Source organism: Scardinius erythrophthalmus (assembly GCF_964197995.2).
Source record: "Scardinius erythrophthalmus genome assembly, chromosome: 18".
Taxonomy (NCBI): domain Eukaryota; kingdom Metazoa; phylum Chordata; class Actinopteri; order Cypriniformes; family Leuciscidae; genus Scardinius; species Scardinius erythrophthalmus.
In genome coordinates, this window is record NC_138238.1 from 13,816,887 (window position 1) to 13,839,546 (window position 22,660).

At 37.8% G+C, this 22,660-nt stretch overlaps 2 protein-coding genes across 10 annotated transcripts in view; both read left to right on the forward strand.

Moving 5' to 3' along the window:
• On the forward strand, nt 1-7,172 carry myoz1b (myozenin 1b). Of its 5 annotated transcripts, none has more exons than XM_081392087.1 (8): nt 1-117; nt 661-705; nt 1,109-1,416; nt 2,935-3,031; nt 5,558-5,727; nt 6,060-6,138; nt 6,243-6,414; nt 6,521-7,172. In XM_081392087.1, exons 4-8 carry the CDS (start codon nt 2,944-2,946, stop codon nt 6,747-6,749), a joined length of 738 nt encoding a protein of 245 aa, XP_081248213.1. In that variant the 5' UTR covers nt 1-117; nt 661-705; nt 1,109-1,416; nt 2,935-2,943; the 3' UTR covers nt 6,750-7,172. The 5 variants fall into 5 exon arrangements, with proteins under 5 accessions (XP_081248213.1, XP_081248216.1, XP_081248215.1 ...); XM_081392090.1 differs by having other exon boundaries at nt 1,152-1,416; XM_081392089.1 differs by having other exon boundaries at nt 1-102.
• A 3,674-nt stretch (nt 7,173-10,846) lies between these two features.
• The window catches only part of usp54b (ubiquitin specific peptidase 54b), a 118,965-nt gene continuing 107,151 nt past the window's right edge, over nt 10,847-22,660 (forward strand). For all 5 annotated transcript variants that reach the window (XM_081393692.1, XM_081393693.1, XM_081393694.1 and 2 more), the window contains exon 1: nt 10,847-10,899. The gene's annotated coding sequence lies outside the window, so the exon portion shown is untranslated. The remainder of the gene's footprint in view (nt 10,900-22,660) is intronic.

A 22,660-nucleotide genomic window follows, 5' to 3' on the forward strand; every position in this document is an offset into this window, starting at 1 on the left:
ATTTACATGACGGAATTTGATATTGGAAAGACCGAACGCATCTGCAGAGCGCAAACGGATCAAACCATCTACGGGACAAGCCGGATTCCACCATATCTTTATGTGGGGTGAATTCAGGTTAATTGGGACACTTTTTTCCAGTCATCTCAATGGCAACCTGTTAAAAAGATTTTTTAAATAACACACACACAAAAAAAAATATATATATATTGTGCCATTGACTTTAGACCAGGATTCAGTCTATTTCAGTTGCCTCAAAATAGCAACGCGCCATCAATACGCCTGAACATGTAAACAACGTGGTGAAGTATGTGAAAATGATAACTGCACTAGCAAAAAACACGTGTGTTGCGGCTGGCGCTGCATTGCGCCTGGTGTATGATAGGGCCCAATGTCTGTCCTGTCTTAAGGCCAACTATACATCCTGCGTTAGCGTGGTTAAAAAGAAAACACATGAAGATGCATTTCTTGATCTTGAGGTTTGTGATATGTTGCACCTAAGTAGCTAAGTTCTGTTGACATGTTCTTCTTTGAAAGAGATCTGATTTTCTGTTTGACATTGAGAAGACTGGAACTCTCACTGCGTGCCTTATGAAAGTTTACTGTCCATACTTTAAACTGGTGAAGTGCAAACTGTAAATAATCTTGACTCCTTTTCAGACGCAATATGTCTTCATTATGGAGGTCTGTCAACTGCTTCTTAAAGTAAGTAGCCTACTACGATAAAGACTGATTAAGATCCTATATTATTCATGGCTGGATACACAATATACACAATAACTTATTACAATAAATATACAAAATGGTACTGGTAAAGTATATATTGTTGATAAGAGTAAACAATAGCTACATAAAATGCTGCAAAGTTACTGAAATATTGTAATCAGAAAAGGGAAAAATAGCAGAACTTTTGTGTTTAGTGAATTGTTTTGAATTTCAAATTTTGTGAAAGTCAAAGCTAGAAATGTGATCCCACCCATTCAATATTCAGCTCAATATTAGCAATGCACAGAAAGTTACAAATATTTACTGTAAGAAATAGGCCTACAGAGGGTAAGTGACCAAAGTAAGTGACTGAAATAAGAAGTGGGACATAATCTTTTTACAGATCCTCGCTGAAAACATCTTGCTCTTCATTGCTCTATATTTAGACCTAAAAGTATCTGCAAGAAAAGTATCTCCTCACCATCAGCTCTGTCCCTGTGCTGAACTAAACCCCCTCCCCACTCCCTAAAGACCTCCTGTCCCAAACACTGCTATAGGATTTCACTCTCCCTGGGATGTAGAAGAGAGCAGTAGTTGGTGGAATCCTAGCCAACCCTAAGGAACTGGATTAACCGTAAAACAGCCCTCCTGGGAACCTTTGATTCAAACTGATTTGATTTGTTTTCTGAAACAGTGAATCGTTGGTCTCAGGTAAGAGGAATCATTGTGATGTTTGATTGATTGCAACGGGGGGAATTGCAGGTGATAAAATGTTATAATGAGCTCATAATGTACTGAGGGGGTTAGAGTATGCCGAGATGATTTATTATTGTTTGCAAATGGTAAAAATATATGTTGCTCTTAGACAGATCTGCCTCCTGCTACATTTCATAACTCAAATAGATCTATTAAACACTGACATAGCACTGGATCTTCTTCACATATGCATATATGTACAAAAATGATAAATTAATTATACATAAACACACAAATGAAAATAAATAACACTCCAACACTCTCCTATTTAAATATATATGTTATTGTTAATGATTTAACTGTGTGGTCCTTACTGAATTATTATTATTATTATTATTAGTTCAAATGCAGAAATGTTTCTCACAGCTCCTCAGAAATGTGTTTAATAAGGCATTCAGACTACTCAGACTTACCATTGCAATGCTTCAGTTGGACATTTGAGGAATTTGCTGACCAGTTACCCATGGTGGATTTATTTAGTGTGCTAAAACAAAAATACCCCTCTTTGCAACAAGAGACTGGTGTCGGTTATGGAATTTTTACCAATTGACCGTAACTTAAATATACTTTATAGTTATATGTTGTGAAAATTAGTGTTAATCGGACACTTTAAATATATTCCCATACACAAAATAAATATATTTGAAATATATTTTCAGAATATATTTTGGAATATATGCAAATATTTGAAATTGGCCCAATAAATTTATTTCACACTTAACATCATATATTTTTGTTATATTTCAGAATACATTTCAATGTATTGGAATATATGCCACATATATTTTTGACACTTTTGGGGACCCATAAAGAAAAAAATACATTGAAATATATTCTGAAATATAACACAAATATATGATGTTAAGTGCGAAATATATTTATTGGGCCAATTTAAAATATTTGCATATATTCCAAAATATATTCTGAAAATATTTATTTTGTGTATGGGTTCGTGCAAACAGTCATCAAGAACAGAAAGCCCTTACAAATACAAAACTACTGTTACTGTTAATGTCACAAGATTTACTTAATGCATGTTAAAGACAGATTGGGGTTGTTTGAAAATGTAAGAATTAATATTCCTCCTGACCAGATAATATATAATATAAAAATCATTTATGTTTGTTTGTAGGGTAAATAATATTGTTATTTTTATAGGTGTGATATTTTATTTTGAAGTGAAGAGAGCATCAATAAGCCCCTCAGAATTTGGGCCCTTTGTGGCATGTTGTTGCTGGTGTTTTTATTATTTAGTTTAATAATAATTGTAATTCACTGAGCTATGAGCGTTCATAATTCCAGCTTGGTTTATGATTTTATTTTATCAATTTATTTCCTATATAATATTATTTTGGGGGATGCATGATCATGCTAAACTCATACCGAAATACATTACAATTTATCAGAAAATGCACACGGCATATTTTCTCATCTTCCCCTACCAGTTTATTCAGATTTCATTCCCCCCCTCAGATTGCAGTGATGCCTGTCTCTGGAACACCTGCTCCAAGCAACAAGAGGAAGATGCCTTCGAAAATCATCACAGATTTCTCAAACATCTCACAATATGGTCAGTGGTGTTTCTTTGTGTCACATATACATATGTAGTTGAAATACACAGACCTTAATTCTGGTTGATCACTCACTTGTGATATCCTGATGACCGGATGAGTGTTGTAAATGTCACACTTAATTAACAAACGCCCTCACTGGTGTCCTGTGTCAACATGAAGAGCCAGAGCCAGAAATGCCAAACAACCCACAGGCTCTCTGTAAATTTCTCACGGTGTAAATCCCCACTGAGAACACTTAATTTATTGGTACTGTATGTGTAGAGCCACAAAAGGAGAGAACACTTGGCATAAGCACACAGCTACGTAGTATTGCAACCAACTTTAATGAGGGCCGTGTGAATTTTTCTAAGAATAGTCACAGTTTGAATTGTTTTTAATGCATCAATAGATTCAGTGAAATGTCACATTTGAACTAGAACAGCATGTTATAATGTTCCTGTTTTTTCTGGAGTCATGGGCTATCAATTCCCACAGTTTGATGAGCTGTTGCGATGCAATTACTCATCCCAGCTTTGACAAAAAAAAAATGCCTCCATCATTCTATAAAGACCAGTGTAATGAGCGGTTAGCCTATGCAGTGTGTAGCTGGCCAATTATTCCTAAATCTCAAAGGCATTATCAAACCGTGTGACTTCACAGCTCTCCTCTAATGAGCAGCGTTATTAGGTGCTTTGCGTTTGTGTGTCTGTGTGTGAAGGCTGTTTAGTGTACTAGATTCTCTCACTTCATCTGCTTGGCAATGTGCTCATAATGGGCAGTTTGTTTACAGGACAACATTCTTGTGGCTAGCGTTTCAGAGCCAAATAAATCAACAGCAAAATTACTGCCAAAAAGAAGAGCTGTTCGGCAGAGATTTCAAGCCGCTTAACTTCAAATTATTTAACTTCAGTCTGTTTCAGCAGATTGTCATGCATACGCACATTGGGACAAATATTGTATGTGTGATTCATGCTCTGTTAAAACTGTTTATACAAACAGTTTTATACAAACAAATTTGATTTTTTATTGTTTGTATCACTTAGCTTGTCCGTGTTTGCACGTTCTGGACAGACTGTGTATTTATTGTCGGTGGATTTGCACTCTTTTTGAAAGGTACATTGATATGCTAGTAGGTGGAGACAAGTTTTCTGAGTCATTGAATCATTCATCCAACGATTCATTCAAAATACAGATTTAATCAGGAATGAAATATGTGACTCCCTGCATCTAAATATGCCTAGGCTAGTTCCCTACTATATAATTGAACACAGCACGTGAAAAGTGCAGTATTTCCAAAGTCATAAGCTGCATTCATATATGTGACCCTGGATCACAAAACCAGTCTTAAGTCACACGGGTATATTTGTGGCAATAGCCAACAATACATTGTATGGGTCAAAATTATCGATTTTTCTTTTATGCCAAAAATCATTAGGATATTAAGTAAAGATCATGTTCCATGAAGATATTTTGTAAATTTCCTACTGTAAATATATAAAACATTTATTTTCGTGAGTGAATGCTGCACAATCGCGAACATAAATGGACAACTTTAAAGGCGATTTTCTCAATGTTTCGATTTTTTTGATTCATTCAGAGTCCAGATTTTCGAATAGTTGTATCTCGACCAAATATTGTCCTATCCTAACAAACCATACATCAGTGGAAAGTGTATTTATTCAGCTTTCATGTGATATATAAATCTCAATTTCAAAAAATTGACCCATGTGACTGGTTTTGTGTCTATATATATATATATATATATGCATACTTCCCTAAAATAGTAATAATAATAGTAAAGGAAAAGTGTTACACTTTATTTTAAGGTGTCACTGTTACAGTGTAATTATACATTTAAGTACTGAGTAATATTAATTAACTGCATGTACTTACTACATGTTTGGTTTGGTTTAGGGTTAGTTGCATGTAATTGTGCATAATTTACTGTTATTAACTTATTACTATGGTAAGTACATGTAACATAATAACAAAGACACTGTAAAATAAAGTGTTACCAGGAAAAGTACACAGGATCACATAATACTTCCGGCTAAATTCTGAAGTGCGCATTCAATCCATCCTAGGAGATTATGGGAGAGGAGTTGTGAATAGCAGTGAAAGGATGCAAGGGATGAAGGGATGCATATTTACATGGTGGAATTTGCAAGCGGAAAGACTGAATGCTTCTCTAGCGAGGAAACGGATCTGCTTGTGCACGAGGTTAATGCAGAGCATCTACGGGACAAGCTGGATTCCACCATATCTTTATGTGTAATAAGCAGAGTGCCATCGGATTTGGCTTGACTCCAGGTTTAATGGTTGATAATAAAGTTAAGAAAGAATATAATAAAACCTAAAGAGTGCAGGGCTTCTGTCCTGTAGAGGCTAAGACCCCTTTTTTATGTTGTTTTCATGCTTCATTTAGACACTAGTATAATGTCTCCATCTACATATAGTAGTCATTCTAACAATTTAAAAGGGGCATTGTGTTAATACTGACTGAATTTGCCTTTTTCCTTCCCCACTTCACTGATCTTGACCAGACCAGCAAGATGAGAGTGCTGAAGCCAATGAACTTGACTTGGGGACCAAAATCAAGGCCCCTAGAGATGTGATGTTGGAGGAGCTGTCTCTCATGAAGAACAAGGGGTCCAAAATGTTCAAGATGAGACAGAAAAGGGTGGAGAAATTCATCGTCAGTGACGAGAACCTGGTCAGCAAAACAGGCATGAGAAAAGCAATAGCTTTGATAGGAAATAGAGGTTTATTGTGTGATAGGATCTGGATCACAAAATACACCCTAAAAATCAAGATCAAGGGGTCTTCTATAAACATGAAGGAACTTGTTTTGCGAAAATAACATCATAATGCATGACTGCTTATCATGTAAACAAATGAAGTATTAAGAAATTATGTGAGAAGAAAGAGACCACAATGTAATTAAATTCACATTTACACATATCGCTCTTTAAGTTAATGAGACTTTAAATGTACAGTATACTGCATAGCAGGATGATCTTCTTTTTGTTCCTCATGCCTTTGTAGATGAACCTCCAGAACCTGGTTCCTTCTCTGGAATGTGAGATGACCGCTCCACCTGAACCATCTCCCAAACCACCTCAAGGTAAATCTCACCTTGTTACATTATTTATTTATTTTTCAACAGCAAACATATAAGTCCATGGAGTTAATTTTTAGATTTTTGTTTTTCTGTTCTTCTTATGGCAGAGGAAGTAAATGCTGAGGCAGAGAAGGAAAAAAGACGCGAGTATGTTAATACATACATATCACCATGGGAACATGCTATGAAAGATGATGAGGAACTTAAAAAAACCATGAGGTGGAAAATGCCAGGGCCTCAAGTTCACAAGGATCTTCCCAAGTACAAGAGTTTCAATAGGTACTTGGATATTTTATCATTTATAAAAAATAATTCTACACAGACGCCATACCTTTTGATAGTTGTTATTCAACTGATCCATCTACATGTTGTTCTTGCCCACAAGAATGGCTCTGCCCTTTGGAGGATTTGACAAGGCCTCTCGTCTTGTCACCTTTGAAGCCCCTGAAATCAAGGCAACCAACGAGGAGCCGCAGCCAGTGCCTGAGTTTAACCTTTGCTGTCGGCCTTCTTTCAACCGCACTCCGATCGGCTGGACATGCAATGAGGAGCACAGCCACATGTACACGGAGCTGGACAACATCCCCTTTGATGGAGAAACTGACGACCTCTAAGAAACCTGCCCATCTTATGTGAACACAGACGTGTATATACACAGCAACATACATGCTTTAACGAAAAAGCCAAATACAGATGCGTACAGAGATACACAGACCAGCAAACAGGGACCTTATGCACTCACATCCAAAAACAACAACTGATTCGTATTTGCATGAGAAAGGAATGATCTTTGCCTTTTCTCCCATTGTTTTGTGTGCTGTTTACAATGGAAACACATCATTGCATGTTGTGATTTGCTGGTTGGCAGACACATTATGCATTATGCTTGACTGCAATGATCTATGATAGACATATAAAGTACCTAAAATGATCTAGCATTAAAATAAACCTTTGTCCCTAAACAGAATATGGTCTGATTTCTTATATAAAGAAGCAATCTGTCTGCTGTCAGCTGCACCTTCTGTTCAAATTATATCAAATTACTTCAAAAATAGATAAAACAATAAAGCAATACATAAACAATTAATTCTATAAAATACTTGCACAAAACCAATCAAAGCATGAATAGTGGCTAGTTTAAAACTGACACTTTGAAAATGTTTTTTTTTTTTTTTTTTTTTTTTGCCACCTTTTGGTCTTTCTTTCTCATTTTCTATTGTATTTAACATTTAGAATCAACGTCATATTTTGACAGTTTTTTTAAACTGTTTTTCAATTTGTAGTAGAAAAAATATTTATAATTATCAACTTATTTTAAGTAAATTTTCAGCCCTGTCCCACATTTTACATGCAACATCTACATGTTTTTAATAATGAAGATAAAGAAGTGATGATGGCTCCTATTAACTTGTCAGCATAATTTAGGCTAAATTCAGTTCAATTCACATTTATTTGTATAGCGCTTTTCACAATACACCTCACTTCAAAGCAGCTTTACAGAAAATGCATGAGTCCACATTACAATTTAGAGTGATTTCAGAAATGTATACAAATCACAGTTAGCTAAAAATGTACTAATTTAAACAGTGTAATAATTTAGGCAGAAAAAATGAATGGAAACTTTTTTGTTAACAAATGATTATGGCATATATAAAATTGTAGCATTAGTGCATGTTGATTCATAGTTAACGTCATCTGAAGTCCTCGCAGGAGTTGGTGGCGTCTCTTCACAGATGTTGAAGCATCTAAAGTCTTCATAAGAGCCTGGATTCAGACTGAAGCTGACATACTCTCTAGTTACCTGAGGATGGGCATCCCGAGACAAAACAGAGAAGCAAATAGAAAATAATTAGCGTAGCTGCTGTTCATAACATTAAGCAAGGATAATCATGTGCATTTGATCTGATAAAGTTATGAGATGAATTATATTAAAGCTTGGCTAAAGAGATTCGTCTTTAATCTAGATTTAAACTGAGGCGAGTCTGAGCCCCGAACGTTATCAGGAAGGCTATTCCAGAGTTTAGTAGCCAAAAGTGAAAAAGCTGTCCCTCCTTTAGTGGACTTATAAAGCTCAGTTTTGTGACCTTAAAGATCATAATGTATTGTAAGCCGATAGAAGATAAGTTAAATACACAGGAGCTAAACCATTTAGGGCCTTATATTATAGGTCAGTAGCAATACTTTGTAACTGATACGGAACTTAAAGGAGAACTCCGGTCAATTTTAACATTGAGCTAATTTTTTTTGTAAATTTGGAGTGCTGTCAATACAGAGAACAACGACAAAAATCGGAGTTGCCTCCACCTTGTATCCTCTTTTTAAAATTTGCACCCTGTTGACTTCAATGGGGCAAGTTTTAAACCAGCTTTTAGCCTCTTAACATCCTTGATTTACATCCTGTTTTCGGTCGAAGTCCATAGTAATCGATTGTCGAGTTCACACGCATAGGTTTAGTCACCTATGATCTTGCGCGTGAACTCGACAATCATTACTATGGACTTCGACCGAAAACAGGAAGAAAATACAGGTATATGCGCTGGCTGAAATAACATCATTTTTATTAATATCTTTCACATCTACTGCAGTCAGATTCACCGTGTTAACTCTAAAGGAATCACTCACATGGCTGTGCACTTGTAATGACACATCAAGGAAGTTAAGAGGCTAAAAGCTGGTTTAAAACTTGCCCCATTGAAGATTTTTGTCGTTGTTCTCTGTATTGACAGCACTCCAAATTTACAAAAAAATGTTTCAATGTTAAAATTGACCGGAGTTCTCCTTTAATAGGTAACCAGTGTAGAGATGATACAATTGGTGTTATATGATCATATTTTCTTGGGCTAGAACCAGGCCCGGCGCCACGAGGGGGCAAAAGGGGGCATTGCCCCCTCAGATCTGATTTGTGCCCCCTCAGTTTCATTTTTGTATTTATGGTTACAAATTAAATGTTTAACCTTTTGAGCGGTACAGTTCCATATATGGGATTTTTTTATTTTATTTCAGTGCCCCTGAGAGTACGGTCCCACATATGGGATTTAGAATGTTCGGTTACGTGACATAACTGCCAGATTCAAACTGTGCTTTCGCGCGTTGGTTGGCGCTGAGCCAGAGTCGGACGCGCTCAGCGCTGTCATATATCACAACTATGCAGTGTTTTCAACCTCACAATCACAATGTTTATTTTAGGTTTCAGACATTTAAATACACATTAAGCACTAGTAAAACAATACATTTGGAGTTTGTAAAATACACACTGATGTCTGTGGAAGCAGCAATCTATTCAAATATAATTTTCCGACGTGTGTTATCATATCAGACAAACACAGTGGAAGTAACTATAAAGTAGTTTATTCTATTCTTCTATTCCACTTTCTTGCATGTATTTCGGGAGAAATTGATGACTCACAGGATTCTCAGAACTGCGGCGCAAAGAAACAGCCATCTCACGTTATAGATCAAGATCAAGATTATTTATAAAGGTTTTTAAATGACCAAACACACTCACATACACATTTTTGAGAATCGGAATATCGGATAGTTGATGACATGGTAAGCAAGTTTGTGAGTATTTTGAATAAAAAAGGGAAAAGGAAATAAAAGCGATATATCCGCGGTGTGTCACGTGACAAATATGACGCGTTGCCATGGAAACATTTAGGGGGAACGTTCTAAATTCTAAAATAACAGTCGCCTTGAAAAAACTCAGAGTCAGTTAGAATATTAAAATTAAGCGTGAAAGGGTTAATATATGCATAATAAATGACGCTGGCTTATCTTTTTTTACTAAGCAAGTTATCAGTGTGTGTATTGTTCATTGATGGTATTAAGTTAAGCCCCCTTAACAATTTCGCATGCCCCCTCAGTCATTTCATTCTGCAGCCGGGCCTGGCTAGAACTAGCAGCTGCATTTTGGACTAATTGTAGCTTGTTTATTGAGGATGAAGGACAACCAGCTAGTAATGCATTACAGTAATCTAGAGGTCATAAATGCAAGAACTAACTTTTCTGCATCCGAAACAGATGTCATGTTCTGTAGCTTAGCAATTTATCTGAGTTGGAACCGTGGAAGAAGGCTGTTTTTCTTGTAATGAAATATGATTTTCGAAAGACAAGAATACATGCAAATTGTATTCTAAGAGATTCTGTGTACAGGTTTCTATCAACCTGTAGCTAACAACCCTGCTATCCATTATTGTTTGAATTAACATTTAATGTATTTGATGTAATAAAACAGAATATATAATGTTTAATATGTCCTTCTGAAGTGGACAAATAGCATGTTCTGACACTTAAGCACTTTCTTTCGCTGATAGCCTACTTTGTTGAAAATGCTACAGGAATGCACCAAATATTAGTCCTACTTTCGTAGAAAGTGCAAGTTATAGACCATTAGCCACTCTGTTGTTTGCTTTTGTGTGATTATTACACAATGTTGCACTGCGAACACGCTAAGATGCTTTATTCAGAATTCACGCCGCTCTCTCTTTGTCTACACAAAACCAAAATCGGTTACGTAATGGCATTCTGACTAATTCCAACTAGCTCCAGCAGATGGTGGCAGATCGGTCCTCAAGCCAAAGGGAAGCCTTTATCGCGAGAACTGCATATGTAGAGAACGTCGTTATCGCGAGATCTTCATGTATTGGCTGCGGCGCTGGATGGCGCTGGTGGAAATTTGGGAATGCGCGGTCATCCTTATCGGGTTGAGATGAGCTGAGCTCGGACAGGACGCTAGACTGACTGCATCTGTGTGTGAGCTGTAAGGTGAGTAAGCACTCTTTAAACTTAATTAACGGTGCTCTCCTCGAGCGAAATTGGATATATGTGCAAATCCGAACATGTAAACATCCATCCTGTAGGCTATAAGTGTAACTTGAATTCCAGCAAGCTTGCATTCCAGATGTGTAATGTGATGGGGAAATTGCTTAACATCAGCGCGTGCGGATGCGTCTCCCTGTCTGAAGTCAAGGATGCTCTGAGCTGGGAGTCTGGGACCATTCAAAACATTGTCACCTTTGTAGTGACATTTTTATCACTTACGTTGCATCTGGCGTGATCATACTCAGCATCTTCAGTCGTGCACATGTAATACTTTATTTTACAGTTCTTTGCTTTTTAAGCGCTTGTTCAGTAATTTATGCAGGATGTCGAAGTTCATTTTTTATAGGTTTTTATTTTGATTTAAGCTTTTACTTTGTCTTCTTTAGTTATGTGTTGAAAGATCTCAAATGATTTTATCCTGCAGTTTCATTGACTCACTGAAGTGGACAGCACATGGTCGATATTGATTTAGTTTTGTGGTTGCGTTTAAGTGATTAAAGGGACAGTTAATCTAAAAATGAAAATTCTGTCATCATTTACTCACCCTGATTGTTTCAAACTCCTATGACTTTCTCTCTTCGGTGGAGCACAAAAGGAGATGTAAGGCAAAATGACAACCTGTATGGAAAAAGATTCAACAGGAGTGCAGTTCTGTCTAACACCTTCTTTTTCCAAGGAAAAAAATTAAAGTAATACAGGTTTGGAACAGCATGAGCAAATTATGAAACAATTCAAATTTCTTGGGGTGAGCTAGCCTATCCCTTTAAATTAATCTCATCCCTGCATAAGTGCAGTGGACCATTAGACAGCCTTTTTGGGAATCATAAGCGAATTCAGCTGACTCCGAACACACCTATGATGTCCAAAAATGCTGCACATGTCTGTGACTTTTGAGACACCGGTGTCGGCCAGCAGCACATGTTCCATTACAAATGGTGCAGAAGAACAAGTGCACCAGGTTTTCCGTTTACTTGCAACATTAGTTTATTGTGTTATTTTCCCTGTCTTTTAATGCTGTCCTGGTTTAACTGCATAAATCTGGTGAGATTATGAAATTCCAGAGAATGTTATTCTGTAAATGATCATTTTGTTTAATTTAGTAAATCCCTTCTCATCATAACATGTCCATTATCAGAGCACTTTTGAGTTCAGTGTAGGGTTGATTTCCTGTGACTTAGATGAAATGCAGTAAAAATTGCTTGGTCTTTTTGTGTGAATTGCTGTGATATACATTGGTTTGTTTTGTAATGTTCCAGTTAGACACATGTTGCATGCACCATATGAGCTGTGAGATCAGCAGTGGTGTCTGATTTCAGATTTAAAGTTGAACATAATTACTGTTACTATTTTGAGATTAATAATCTCCATTGATGCAGAATGATAATTAATTAATTTCCAGTACCTTTCATTTCTATTTGTTTGCCAGTTACCCATTTTAAATGTGTGTAATTTTGTCAATGACGGCCATCCCTGAGAAGAGCTTCTCAGGCCCATTAAGGGGCCCCTGTGCTTTTATGCACCACATGAGTGGCCCTCATGGGGGTCATCAGTCAACAGGCGCTCGGCACTCCACGGAGAGAAAAGTGTGTGCGGCGTGTTGGTAAAAGCCTGTGAAAATGAAATGAGGGACTCTCTGTGGTGGTGTAGCGGGTTAGGCTACAGTGTAGCCTAACCTTTCTGATTTCATCATACGGCTCAGGTTGTAGTTCTTACACAACGTGATTTTAAAGCTGTTTTAAACCCCCTCTCTGAGAACGTCACTCCGAGCTTTTATAGCTGGGGGTGGGGGTTTGGAAAAGATTGGATTTTTATCAGCTTGTGCGATTATATTTCTTCTCTGAGGCTGAGTGGAAATGCTGGGTGGTGTTTGGCTTGGTTGTTAATAGGAGAAGTGTACAGGTTGGTCATAGAGATTGTAATATGTAGTGCTGTAGTTCATCTCGTACTTCAACAAATCATTAAATGCTGGATAAAACTGAATATATAATTTTTTTTATTGAAATGCTGTCTTGTGTACTAATGTACTTATGTAAGATGTATGCTAGTTCAAGTTTTTTAAACGACCTAAACTTTTTAGAGGAAACATTTAAACTATAATCATAAAAACATATATTAATTAATAATAATATTATATAAATAAAATAACGTATAATATAAATACATTTATAAAAAATTGTTTAGTCTGATTTTATTGTTTTTCGTTTGTAGATAGGACACAAGGAAATGACAAAAAACGGAAATTCATGTCAAGAATGTTGTCAACCCCTGACATAACAGTTTGTAAATGAGGCTGTAGTGGGATTAGGGTTGCAAAATTCTGGGAATTTTCAAAGAAGGAAACTTTCCATGGGAATTAATGGGAATTTAAAGGAATTAACAGGAATTTATGGGAATAAATGGGAATAAACTGGGAATTTTCAAAGTTGAAGGTTGGTTCTTCATAGGGAACTTAAATATAGTTGAGGAAAGTATATTTTAGCATAATCTTGACTCAAACAAACAGATGCCATTCAAATACACTTGAATATCCATGCCATTCCTCAATCACACTGCTTACTGCATGGCTATTGAGACCACACCCCCTACGGTCACTGTGCATGCCTCCATCACATGCACAGAAGCCCAAAGCACAAGACTATTGAAGGCACACATTTGAGCCTGTGGACTAAACAAAGTGAAGTAAGTTTTGATGATATTATGGGGAAAAATATTTATGAAATGTTTAAATTGCAAATATCAACAATGTATTCATCTAGTAGATAGCAAGCTGATAAGTTAGATGCTAAATAAGCTAGCATAACTTTATTTACCACATACCTGTAAGTAGGGCTGGGCGGTATGACGGTATATATCGTTACCGCGGAAGAAAATGTCAACCGTAACAGATTTTTTTATTCTGTGTATACCGCGACATGTAAATAAGTAGGCGTGGTTAACTCACGTGCAGCGTGCGTGAGACTGAGACACTGATATTTGTCAAAGAAACATGAAGAAAGACCAAGAGGATCCACAAAAGGAATTACGTTTTCAAAATTAACGTGATATTTTCGGGGGGGAAGGTGCAGAAGTCAACTAGAGCTGTGCAGCACACTGAAAGTTTAGAGAGACGCACATGCTCGCAACGGGGCTTACTTGACAACAAGTTCATATATCAATATTCTAACGAATAAGAATAACCTTAAATAATGTATCTATCCGTCTCTTATGTGTACAGTTACTTTCAGAGTGGAAGCGCAAGCGGTTGCCGTGGTAATGAATATTTCCAAAATTCCCCAGCTTAACTTCCCATGGAAATTTACCGGAAATTTTCTGCCCCTTTGCAACCCTAAGTGGGATGTAATTAATTTTAGGAGATGTTCTTGAATGCGCATTCGCATTTCTCCATGCTTGCTTTATATGCATGCCATTCTCATTTCCTTCTTTCATATGGCATATACTCAGTGTCAAAGTGAGAAAAACAGCACTAAATCTAGACAGGGCTGGAGATGAGATAGTGAAAGTGAGATGGTGACACAGCGTCTTGAGTGCTCTATCTTTCTGTTTTATGTTTCCTCCGCTTGTCCTTGACACCTTGCATTCTCTCTACCTTTGTTTACTAATGACACATTTTGCTCGAAATGTTGTGATGCCAATGCATTTAATTGCAAAGTAGTGCTAGATGGGTAAAGGCCTGCCACTATAACTGCTTTTTGTTTGGGCAGTAGATTGTCCCAGAAATAATTGCGATTAAACAATACTATTGTCACTTTAAGACAATTTTATTCCACTGGATATAACAGCATAATAATTTAAGTAGGCCTTCAAGTGACAATGCACTTCATTTTTAAGAATATTGAGATACTGGAATTGAAGTGTCAAAAATGTAATACTGAATACTGAATATGCAGTCAGATTTCCATATTAACAAAGGCCAGATGCCTCAACAGGCCATATCTGCTGATAAATCTATTTTTCTATAGGCATGATTTTTTAAGGGGGGGGGGGTGAAATGCTATTTCATGCATACTGAGTTTTTTACACTGTTAAAGAGTTGGATTCCCATGCTAAACATGGACAAAGTTTCAAAAATTAAATTGTACGTTTGAAGGAGTATTTCTGTGCCAAAAATTGTCCTTCCGGTTTGTCACAAGTTTCGGAAAGTTTTTTTCGAGTATGGGTCTGTGTGACGTCAGATGGGCCGGAATTTCCTTGTATGGGTCCTAAGGGTACTTCTGCCGGAAAACCGCGGGCGCACGCGCACTCGTAGACCAGAGCAAGAGAGCGAAAGCAGTTCGCCATCAAAGCGCTCTGCTCGGCTTTTGGAAGTCAATGTCACCAAAGAAGTGGGTTTTTGGTTGCCAGGGCAAGACAACCCTGCACAGATTCCCAAAGAACCCAGCGTTAAGGGACCAGTGGATGGAGTTTGTTTTTTCAGAGCATCATCAACGGAGTTGTGTAAGACTGTTTGTTCCCTGCATTTCGACGATGATTGTTTTATAAACAAAGCCAAGATCGACGGATTTGCAGATCGTCTAATGCTTAAGGATCGAGCAGTCACAATGATAAAGGTTCGCGGTCGTGCGTTGGAACCGGGCGGTGAGTAAAACTGCTTCAAATGTCTCTGTGTTGTTAGTGTGGCGCGTTAGCACACAGCTTTAGCTTTGCCCACACGGCCCGCCTCCAGCCGCTCGTTTTTTTCCGGAAAGACTCGGTACAGCCTATCTTTCTTTTATAAATATAATAAAACTAAATACTTTTTGGAGATATGAATTATGCAATACTACTCTATAGGTACTCAAGATTAACAGAAGATTGAGTGAAAATGAGCATTTCACCCCCCCTTTAAAAAGCGCCACGTTTGTATAAAGTCACGTCATGCATGGGAAGCTGCAAAAGGTGCAAACACAATGATCAAACACCGTCTAGCGCACGTTTACATAGAAAATCAATGGAAAAACAGCGCAGTGGAATGCAAAAGTGTGTTCTCTGTGAAAAAAAAATCTAATATATAATAACACTGCTTAGTCTTTACTGTATTAAATATGGATTTAAAATATTAAAGTTATAAAACTTCATAAATATGACACAGACAGCAGCAGGAATATTAGGCTGCTGCCACTTTAAGAAACGAATGCGCTTTTGGGTCTGTTTGCACTTGAATGCATAAATGTGCAAGGCACACATGCAACTGATAAAGTTTTATGACAATTCAGCAGTTCCATCTTTCACGCTCTCCGTGGGCCATTGGGCAGACCTTATTGTCAAGCACAGGTGAGTTTAGACAAGAATGCACGCGTCGGTGCCAAAGAAATGGACACACTCACAATAGAAGCACTAACTTCCTGATGGCTGAGCGTACTGCGCAGACTCAAACTGACCAGTTTTGTCATTTTTGTCTCCACGTCCCCCTGATTGCCTGCGAGCTTCTCCTCCTGTCCATACGGTAATTTCTCTACTGTGCGACACAGAGTCGCGTGGTGATGACGCAATCGTTAGCCTATTTTTACAAAAACTGCTTCTACGGGGCCACAACGTAAGATACAAGGTAATGGAGCCTTTTATACATTTTTGTGTTTCTTGAGATATAAATAATGGACAAATGGAGTCTTTAAACACCTCAGATGTAAAGTTATTCGCTGTCAAAGAGATGCCAAAATGAATGGGAGTCAATGGAATGCTAACAGCAGGTGATGGTCTGCTAATCAATGGCGGCCCCCGGGGAAGCTTCAGTTTCCGGCTGATAGATTACCCCCTTGGTTGGTGCCAGTAATAAATACAGACATTGTGTGAAGATGTGGAGGGTGTCAAAATAAAGGTGTCTCTTAAAAAAAAAAATGCTGTAGCTAGGCTATATCAATGTATTGTTAAACCCCTATTTATCATATACACATGATGAAGACACATTTATATTAGAGGGAAAGAGTGTGGGCCCTATTTTAACGATCTAAGCGCATGATCTAAAGCTCAAGGATCAAGTGCACTAAGGGCGTGTCCGAATCCAATTTTGCTGGTTTAACGAGGGGGAAAAATGGTCGGCGCATGGTCTAAAAGGGTTGCCCCTATTCTCTTAATGAGTAATGGGTGTGTTCTGGGCGTAACGTGCAATAAACTAATCAGAGTCTCATCTCCCATTCCCTTTAAAAGCCAGTTGCGCTCACGGCCTCGCGCCATGGTGGATTGCTATTTACATGGCGGAACTTGCAAGCGGAAAGACTGAATGCTTCTCTAGCGAAGAAACGGATCTGCTTGTGCACCAGGTTAAAGAATGATAGGGCCCTGTAAGTTCATGTAATGAACCAAAAGTTCATGTGGATGTTCATTGTACATCAAATTTTCAGTGCTGGAAAAACCCTGTTAAAAATGAGGAAAAGGCCATTAATCACTGTGCATATTACATTACATTTTCCATTACGTATAATCATTATTTTGTTACTGCATTGAAAATATGTTGAAGCTTAAATGCTACTTTTCAAAAATTCATTAATTTAAATACATTTTCAGCTAGTGATGGCATTATAAAACTATCGGGTATGTCCTCATAGCGCTTCGTTTATGGCCACATGTGAGCATGAAGCAGTTCAGGGGAGAGTTTTAATGCATTGTCAGGAGGGGCCGTTTCAGAAACAATGGGAGCCACCTCTTCACAAGACATGTAATTGAACCAGTGTCGACGAGAGCTAAATTACTTTGGTTATATTCATGAAGTAATAATGGTGTTCTCATAGTTCGCCATGACATGCTTGCATTGCAGAGTGGTTTGAGAACGCTGAAGACAGCGGGGGAGAATGAACTTGGGTCTTCCCCATTGTCGGCTATGTCTATTTGAAGCAACACATAACCCACTTACTGGGAAACCACATTCTGCCTCCTGTATTAAGTTTGAAGGAGAGAGTGAGAAAAAGTCAGAGAGAGAAAGAGAGAGAGCGAGCGAGAGAGAGAAAGGGACAAGATGAGTACTCTCACACAGGACTGTGTTGTGTAAGATGTGTCCTCATAGCGCTCATCGTCTCTCTTGTTGAGCCTGGGGTGGATCATGTTTTTACCACAGCATTCTTACTTGTGCTTTGGATTGTGGTTCACTACAGGACACCAGAGATGGTGTGACTTGACTGGATGTGGTTTGGATGCTAACCATAAGCCCCATGAGCTTTAGCAATTTGGATCTACTAGGGACATACATGAATATCTGTCTACTTAGCCGGCTGGTGTTTATTTCCACACTTTGTCAGTTCCAAATTTTGCAGACAGCTTTGCCAGTACCAATATGTTTATTTAATTTTTCGAAAAAGTGGAGTAAGTGTTATATAATTTTTTTTTTCCATTTCTGAAGTTTGTGTATATCTCATTGAATTGCATTATGCATGGTTATCGGCTGATATTTGAGATTTTGTGGTAACACTTTACAATAAGGTTTCATTTGTTAACAATAGTTAATAACATTAGTTAACATAACCAACAACAAATCTTAGTTAATGTTAATTTCAGCTGTTAACATTTGTTAATGCATTGTGAACTAACTTGCTAACATTAACAATGATTAGTAAATGCTGTAAAAAATATTGACCAGTGTAATTTTGTTAGCTAAAAAACAATATCAATGAATGACAGTATTGCAAAGTGTTGCTGATTAAAAAAAAAATACTTCATGGTTACACTTTATTTCAAGGTGTCCTTGTTCAAGTGTAGTTATACATTTAAGTAATGAGTAATATTACATTTTTTTAGTCTTCTCTCGTGAAATTTGGTCGCATATGTGAGTTGCTCTATTTCTTTTTCAGACTATATTGAATATTTTATTCTGCAAGCTTATTTTACCTGTTTTACATACATTTACCCCCCATTTCACACAAGGCTTAAGCTAGTCCCAGACTAAAATGCATGTTTGAGCTGTTTTAACTGAAAGCAACTTCCACTGACATGTCTTAAAATTTGTCAGTGCCATTTTTTGTCTCAAGATACACACCAGTAATGTTTTTTTCTAAGGCACACTGAAACTGGGCCTTAGATATTTAGAAATAAGCCAAAAGTACCTATTACCCAAAAGTGCACAGTGCACAAAATGACCAAAATAGCCATCCCTAGTATCCACTGCAGATAGTCTTCATTTGTGGCTTCTTCTCACTGCACCTGGAGTGATTTTCTGTGGAGCTGAGCAGAGATGCAGTGAGCTCAATGAGAGGGGATGTGATGTTGAATGTGTCATTCTGCTGAAGGTGTAGATGCCACCCGCTGAGACTGCCTTTCTAATGGCTCTCTCACTATCACTTGCGTTGACATGGTAACCTGTGTCACTTCAGGAGGTGCGACCTCCCCACTCAATCCATATTCTTTTCCTCATTGGCAGATGCTGCTGGCTTCAAGACACTCATGTTCACTGCAGATGAGGTACATGTATGGCCAAATTGGATGCCGATGCCGTCATCATATCACAACACAATATATGATGTTGTACCGAAGTTCAGAGCAAGTCTCCTGTCTGATAATTGCAAGGGCTGGACAGAGTGTGTCAGCACAGGGCCGGCTCGCACCTCTACAGGGACTTACGCGAAAAAAAAAGTGACAACTGACTTGATGATGTTGAGCCAATGAAAAGTTCATGTTTTTGTCCTTCGAAAGACTTTAATAGCTAAAAGTCATAGCTGATTGTGTTTCATGATGCTGTATTCTGCTTGTTAAAAATGTATTAAAAATTGCTGTGCGTGTGACCGTGATTCATATGCATGCATGTTAGTGAGCACAGCATTGCATATCAAGTCCGTAGAGAGCTTTACTCAGTCCATTTTAATTTCTTATTTTGTCCGCCTTTGAAATGGGTCAAACCATAGATATTACCTGAGAAGTCCTAGTAAATACACTTCCAATCCGCGCTCATTCAAGGACTTGCATTTATTGCACGGACGGAGAAAGAACATAATGAAATTGTCTAAAATGTATATGCAATGGAATAATGGAAGATTACCCTCTTCAACATAATGCTGTTAAACTGAATATGAAGCAAAGAAAATTTTGCTGAAATATCAACAACATTAACAGCAAATAAAAGCACACGGTTTATCTGTCGATGTCTGGCTCTGGAGGGTATTTGCCTGTGTGAATTCACAGATCCTGCAATATCAAAATGAGCCATATTTGGAGCATATTTAAATAAATGCTTTGTTTTTAATGATTCTTATAGGTCAAACGATCATCAAGGCAAATTAGATTTCTCATGTCATGCCCCATTTAATGATTGATAGCCAGGTGAACTGACTACGTATTGAGCAATTCTGGCTGACACTGATAGGCCGGTAATTATTTTCATGTTATGGCCAATAACTGATAAATGTCAGAATTTAAAATTCAATACTATTGGGCCTCAATAAATGAAAAGTAAAATACTAAAAAAACAAAATCAATCTTTTTAAATGCTACAACATATAATGCAAGTTGTGCAGTGAAATGCTCATTTTCACTCAATCTCCTGTTAATCTTGAGTACCTATAGAGTAATATTGCATCCTTCATATCTCCAAAAAGTCTTTTGTTTTATTATATTTTTGAAAGAAAGATAGGCTGTACCGAGTCTTTCCGGAAAAAAACGAGCGGCTGGGGGCGGGCCGTGTGGGCGAAGCTTAGCTGTGCTAACGCGCCGATAGCTAACAACACACAGAGACATTTGTTCAACAGTTTTACTCACCGTCCGGTTCCAACGCACGACCGCGAACCTTTATCATTGTGACTGCTCGATCCTTAAGCATTAGACGATCTGCAAATCCGTCGATCTGGGCTTTGTTTATAAAACAATCATCGTCGAAATGCAGGGAACAACAGTCTTACACAACTCCGTTTATGCTCAGGAAAACAAACTCCATCCACGGGTTCCTTAACGCTGGGTTCTTTGGGAACCTGTGCAGGGTTGTCTTGCCCTGGCAACCAAAAACACACTTCTTTGGTGACATTGACTTCCCAAAAGCCGGGCAGGGCGCTTTGATGGCGAACTGCTTTCGTTCTCTTGCTCTGGTCTACGAGTGCGCGCGCGCCCGCGATCTTACCGGAGAAGTGCCCTTAGGACCCATATAAGGAAATTCCGCTCTATCTTACGTAAGACAGAGCCATACTCGAAAAAAACTTTCCGCAACTTGTGACAAACCGGAAGGAGTATTTTTGGAACAAAAATACTCCTTCAAACGTACAACTTAGTTTTTGAAACTTTGTCCATGTTTAGCATGGGAATCCAACTCTTTACCAGTGTAAAAAACTCAGTATGCATGAAATAGCATTTCACCCCCCCTTTAAAAATGGATTTTAAGATTTGCTAAAGATGTAGCCTAAGTGTTCAAATTATTATTCTATTAAAATACATTTTAATATATTAAAATATATAAATACATTTTCATGTATTTAAATAATATAAATACATATTTAAAATTTACTATTAAGTTATTTGTTTCTAAAGATTAATTTGAACAAATACTGAAAAGAGATTTTACATTCTGTACAGAATGAACTTATGTATCCTTTTTGCCTGAGACGAACTGTATAATTCCCTCATGATAAAGCCTTATTAAGCAATTCGGTTTGTCAGAATGAGCTAACTCAGCGCATGACTCGTCAGTTTGATCAGGCATTCCTAAAGAAAAGGGAGGTCTGAAGATGAGGAAGTCATTGGAAACTGAAGAATCACACAATTTCCCTTCTGTGTGTGTCACTGATGGCATTATGTGTGAAGTTAATTGTCTTAATTTCTCTCCTTATGCAGTTATTAAGCTGAATCAGAGTGCAGTCAGCTATTCGCTGGTCTTCTTTCTGCTACAGCGAGCATTTTATTAGAGCGTATCTTTCTTCCTTCGTCTCCTTCGTATGTGCATTGATGGTGGGCTCCCCTGTGAAGTCAGTGAGGGTCAATGGTCACGTAACTGTGTGCGCACCGCTTCGGTCGGCAACATCTCGCTAATGGGCGAAATGCAGGAAGAGATGAAAATTACACAGAGGGAACATTTGCACTTTAATGAATTTCTTCTCATTCTGTGCATGGGTAGAGTATTGATTCAGTGCAGGTGGGATGTATGAACTCACAGAAACAGCAAACATATTGACTGGATCACCTTTAGACAAAATCAATTTGTGTTAAATGACAAGAAAATGAGCAATGTGCCAGACAGGCCACGAAGTGAACGCAAAACAAAGAGTATAGAAGTAACAAGAGGCGAAACTCCGTTGCAGTTTTGACAACAGCCACTAGGTGGCGCTTCGGTAGCGAGGCCGCCATTTTGGACTGAACCAACGGCTTTACTGGTAGCACAACTACTGTACAGCATTAACATTATGTCTGAAAATAATTGCAAACAAAGAAAACAGTGTTCTGCCATCAACTGCAACAACTACCAGTGTACAACCAATCAACTAGCATTTCATAGATTCCCCAATGATCCAGAGAGGTAAAGTAGAAAAGGTTTTATTAACTTTAAAGTGAGCTAACGTCAACGATAACAGGTGCTGTAACGTTAATGTAAGCTATCCCATAACCGCAGTAACAGTTTGCTAACGTTATGTATTTGGTCGAAATTGTCAAGACTCGAAATGGGCTTTTTAAATCGCATACTTTCAGAGATATATGAACACCTAACCTGGCAAATGACCGCTTTATTAATTCATTGTTATCACTAAATTAACCCTTTAACTGTCACCTTTTTTTCGCTTAAACATGAAAATCACTATCCAAACTTAAATGGTTGTAACGTTAGTAT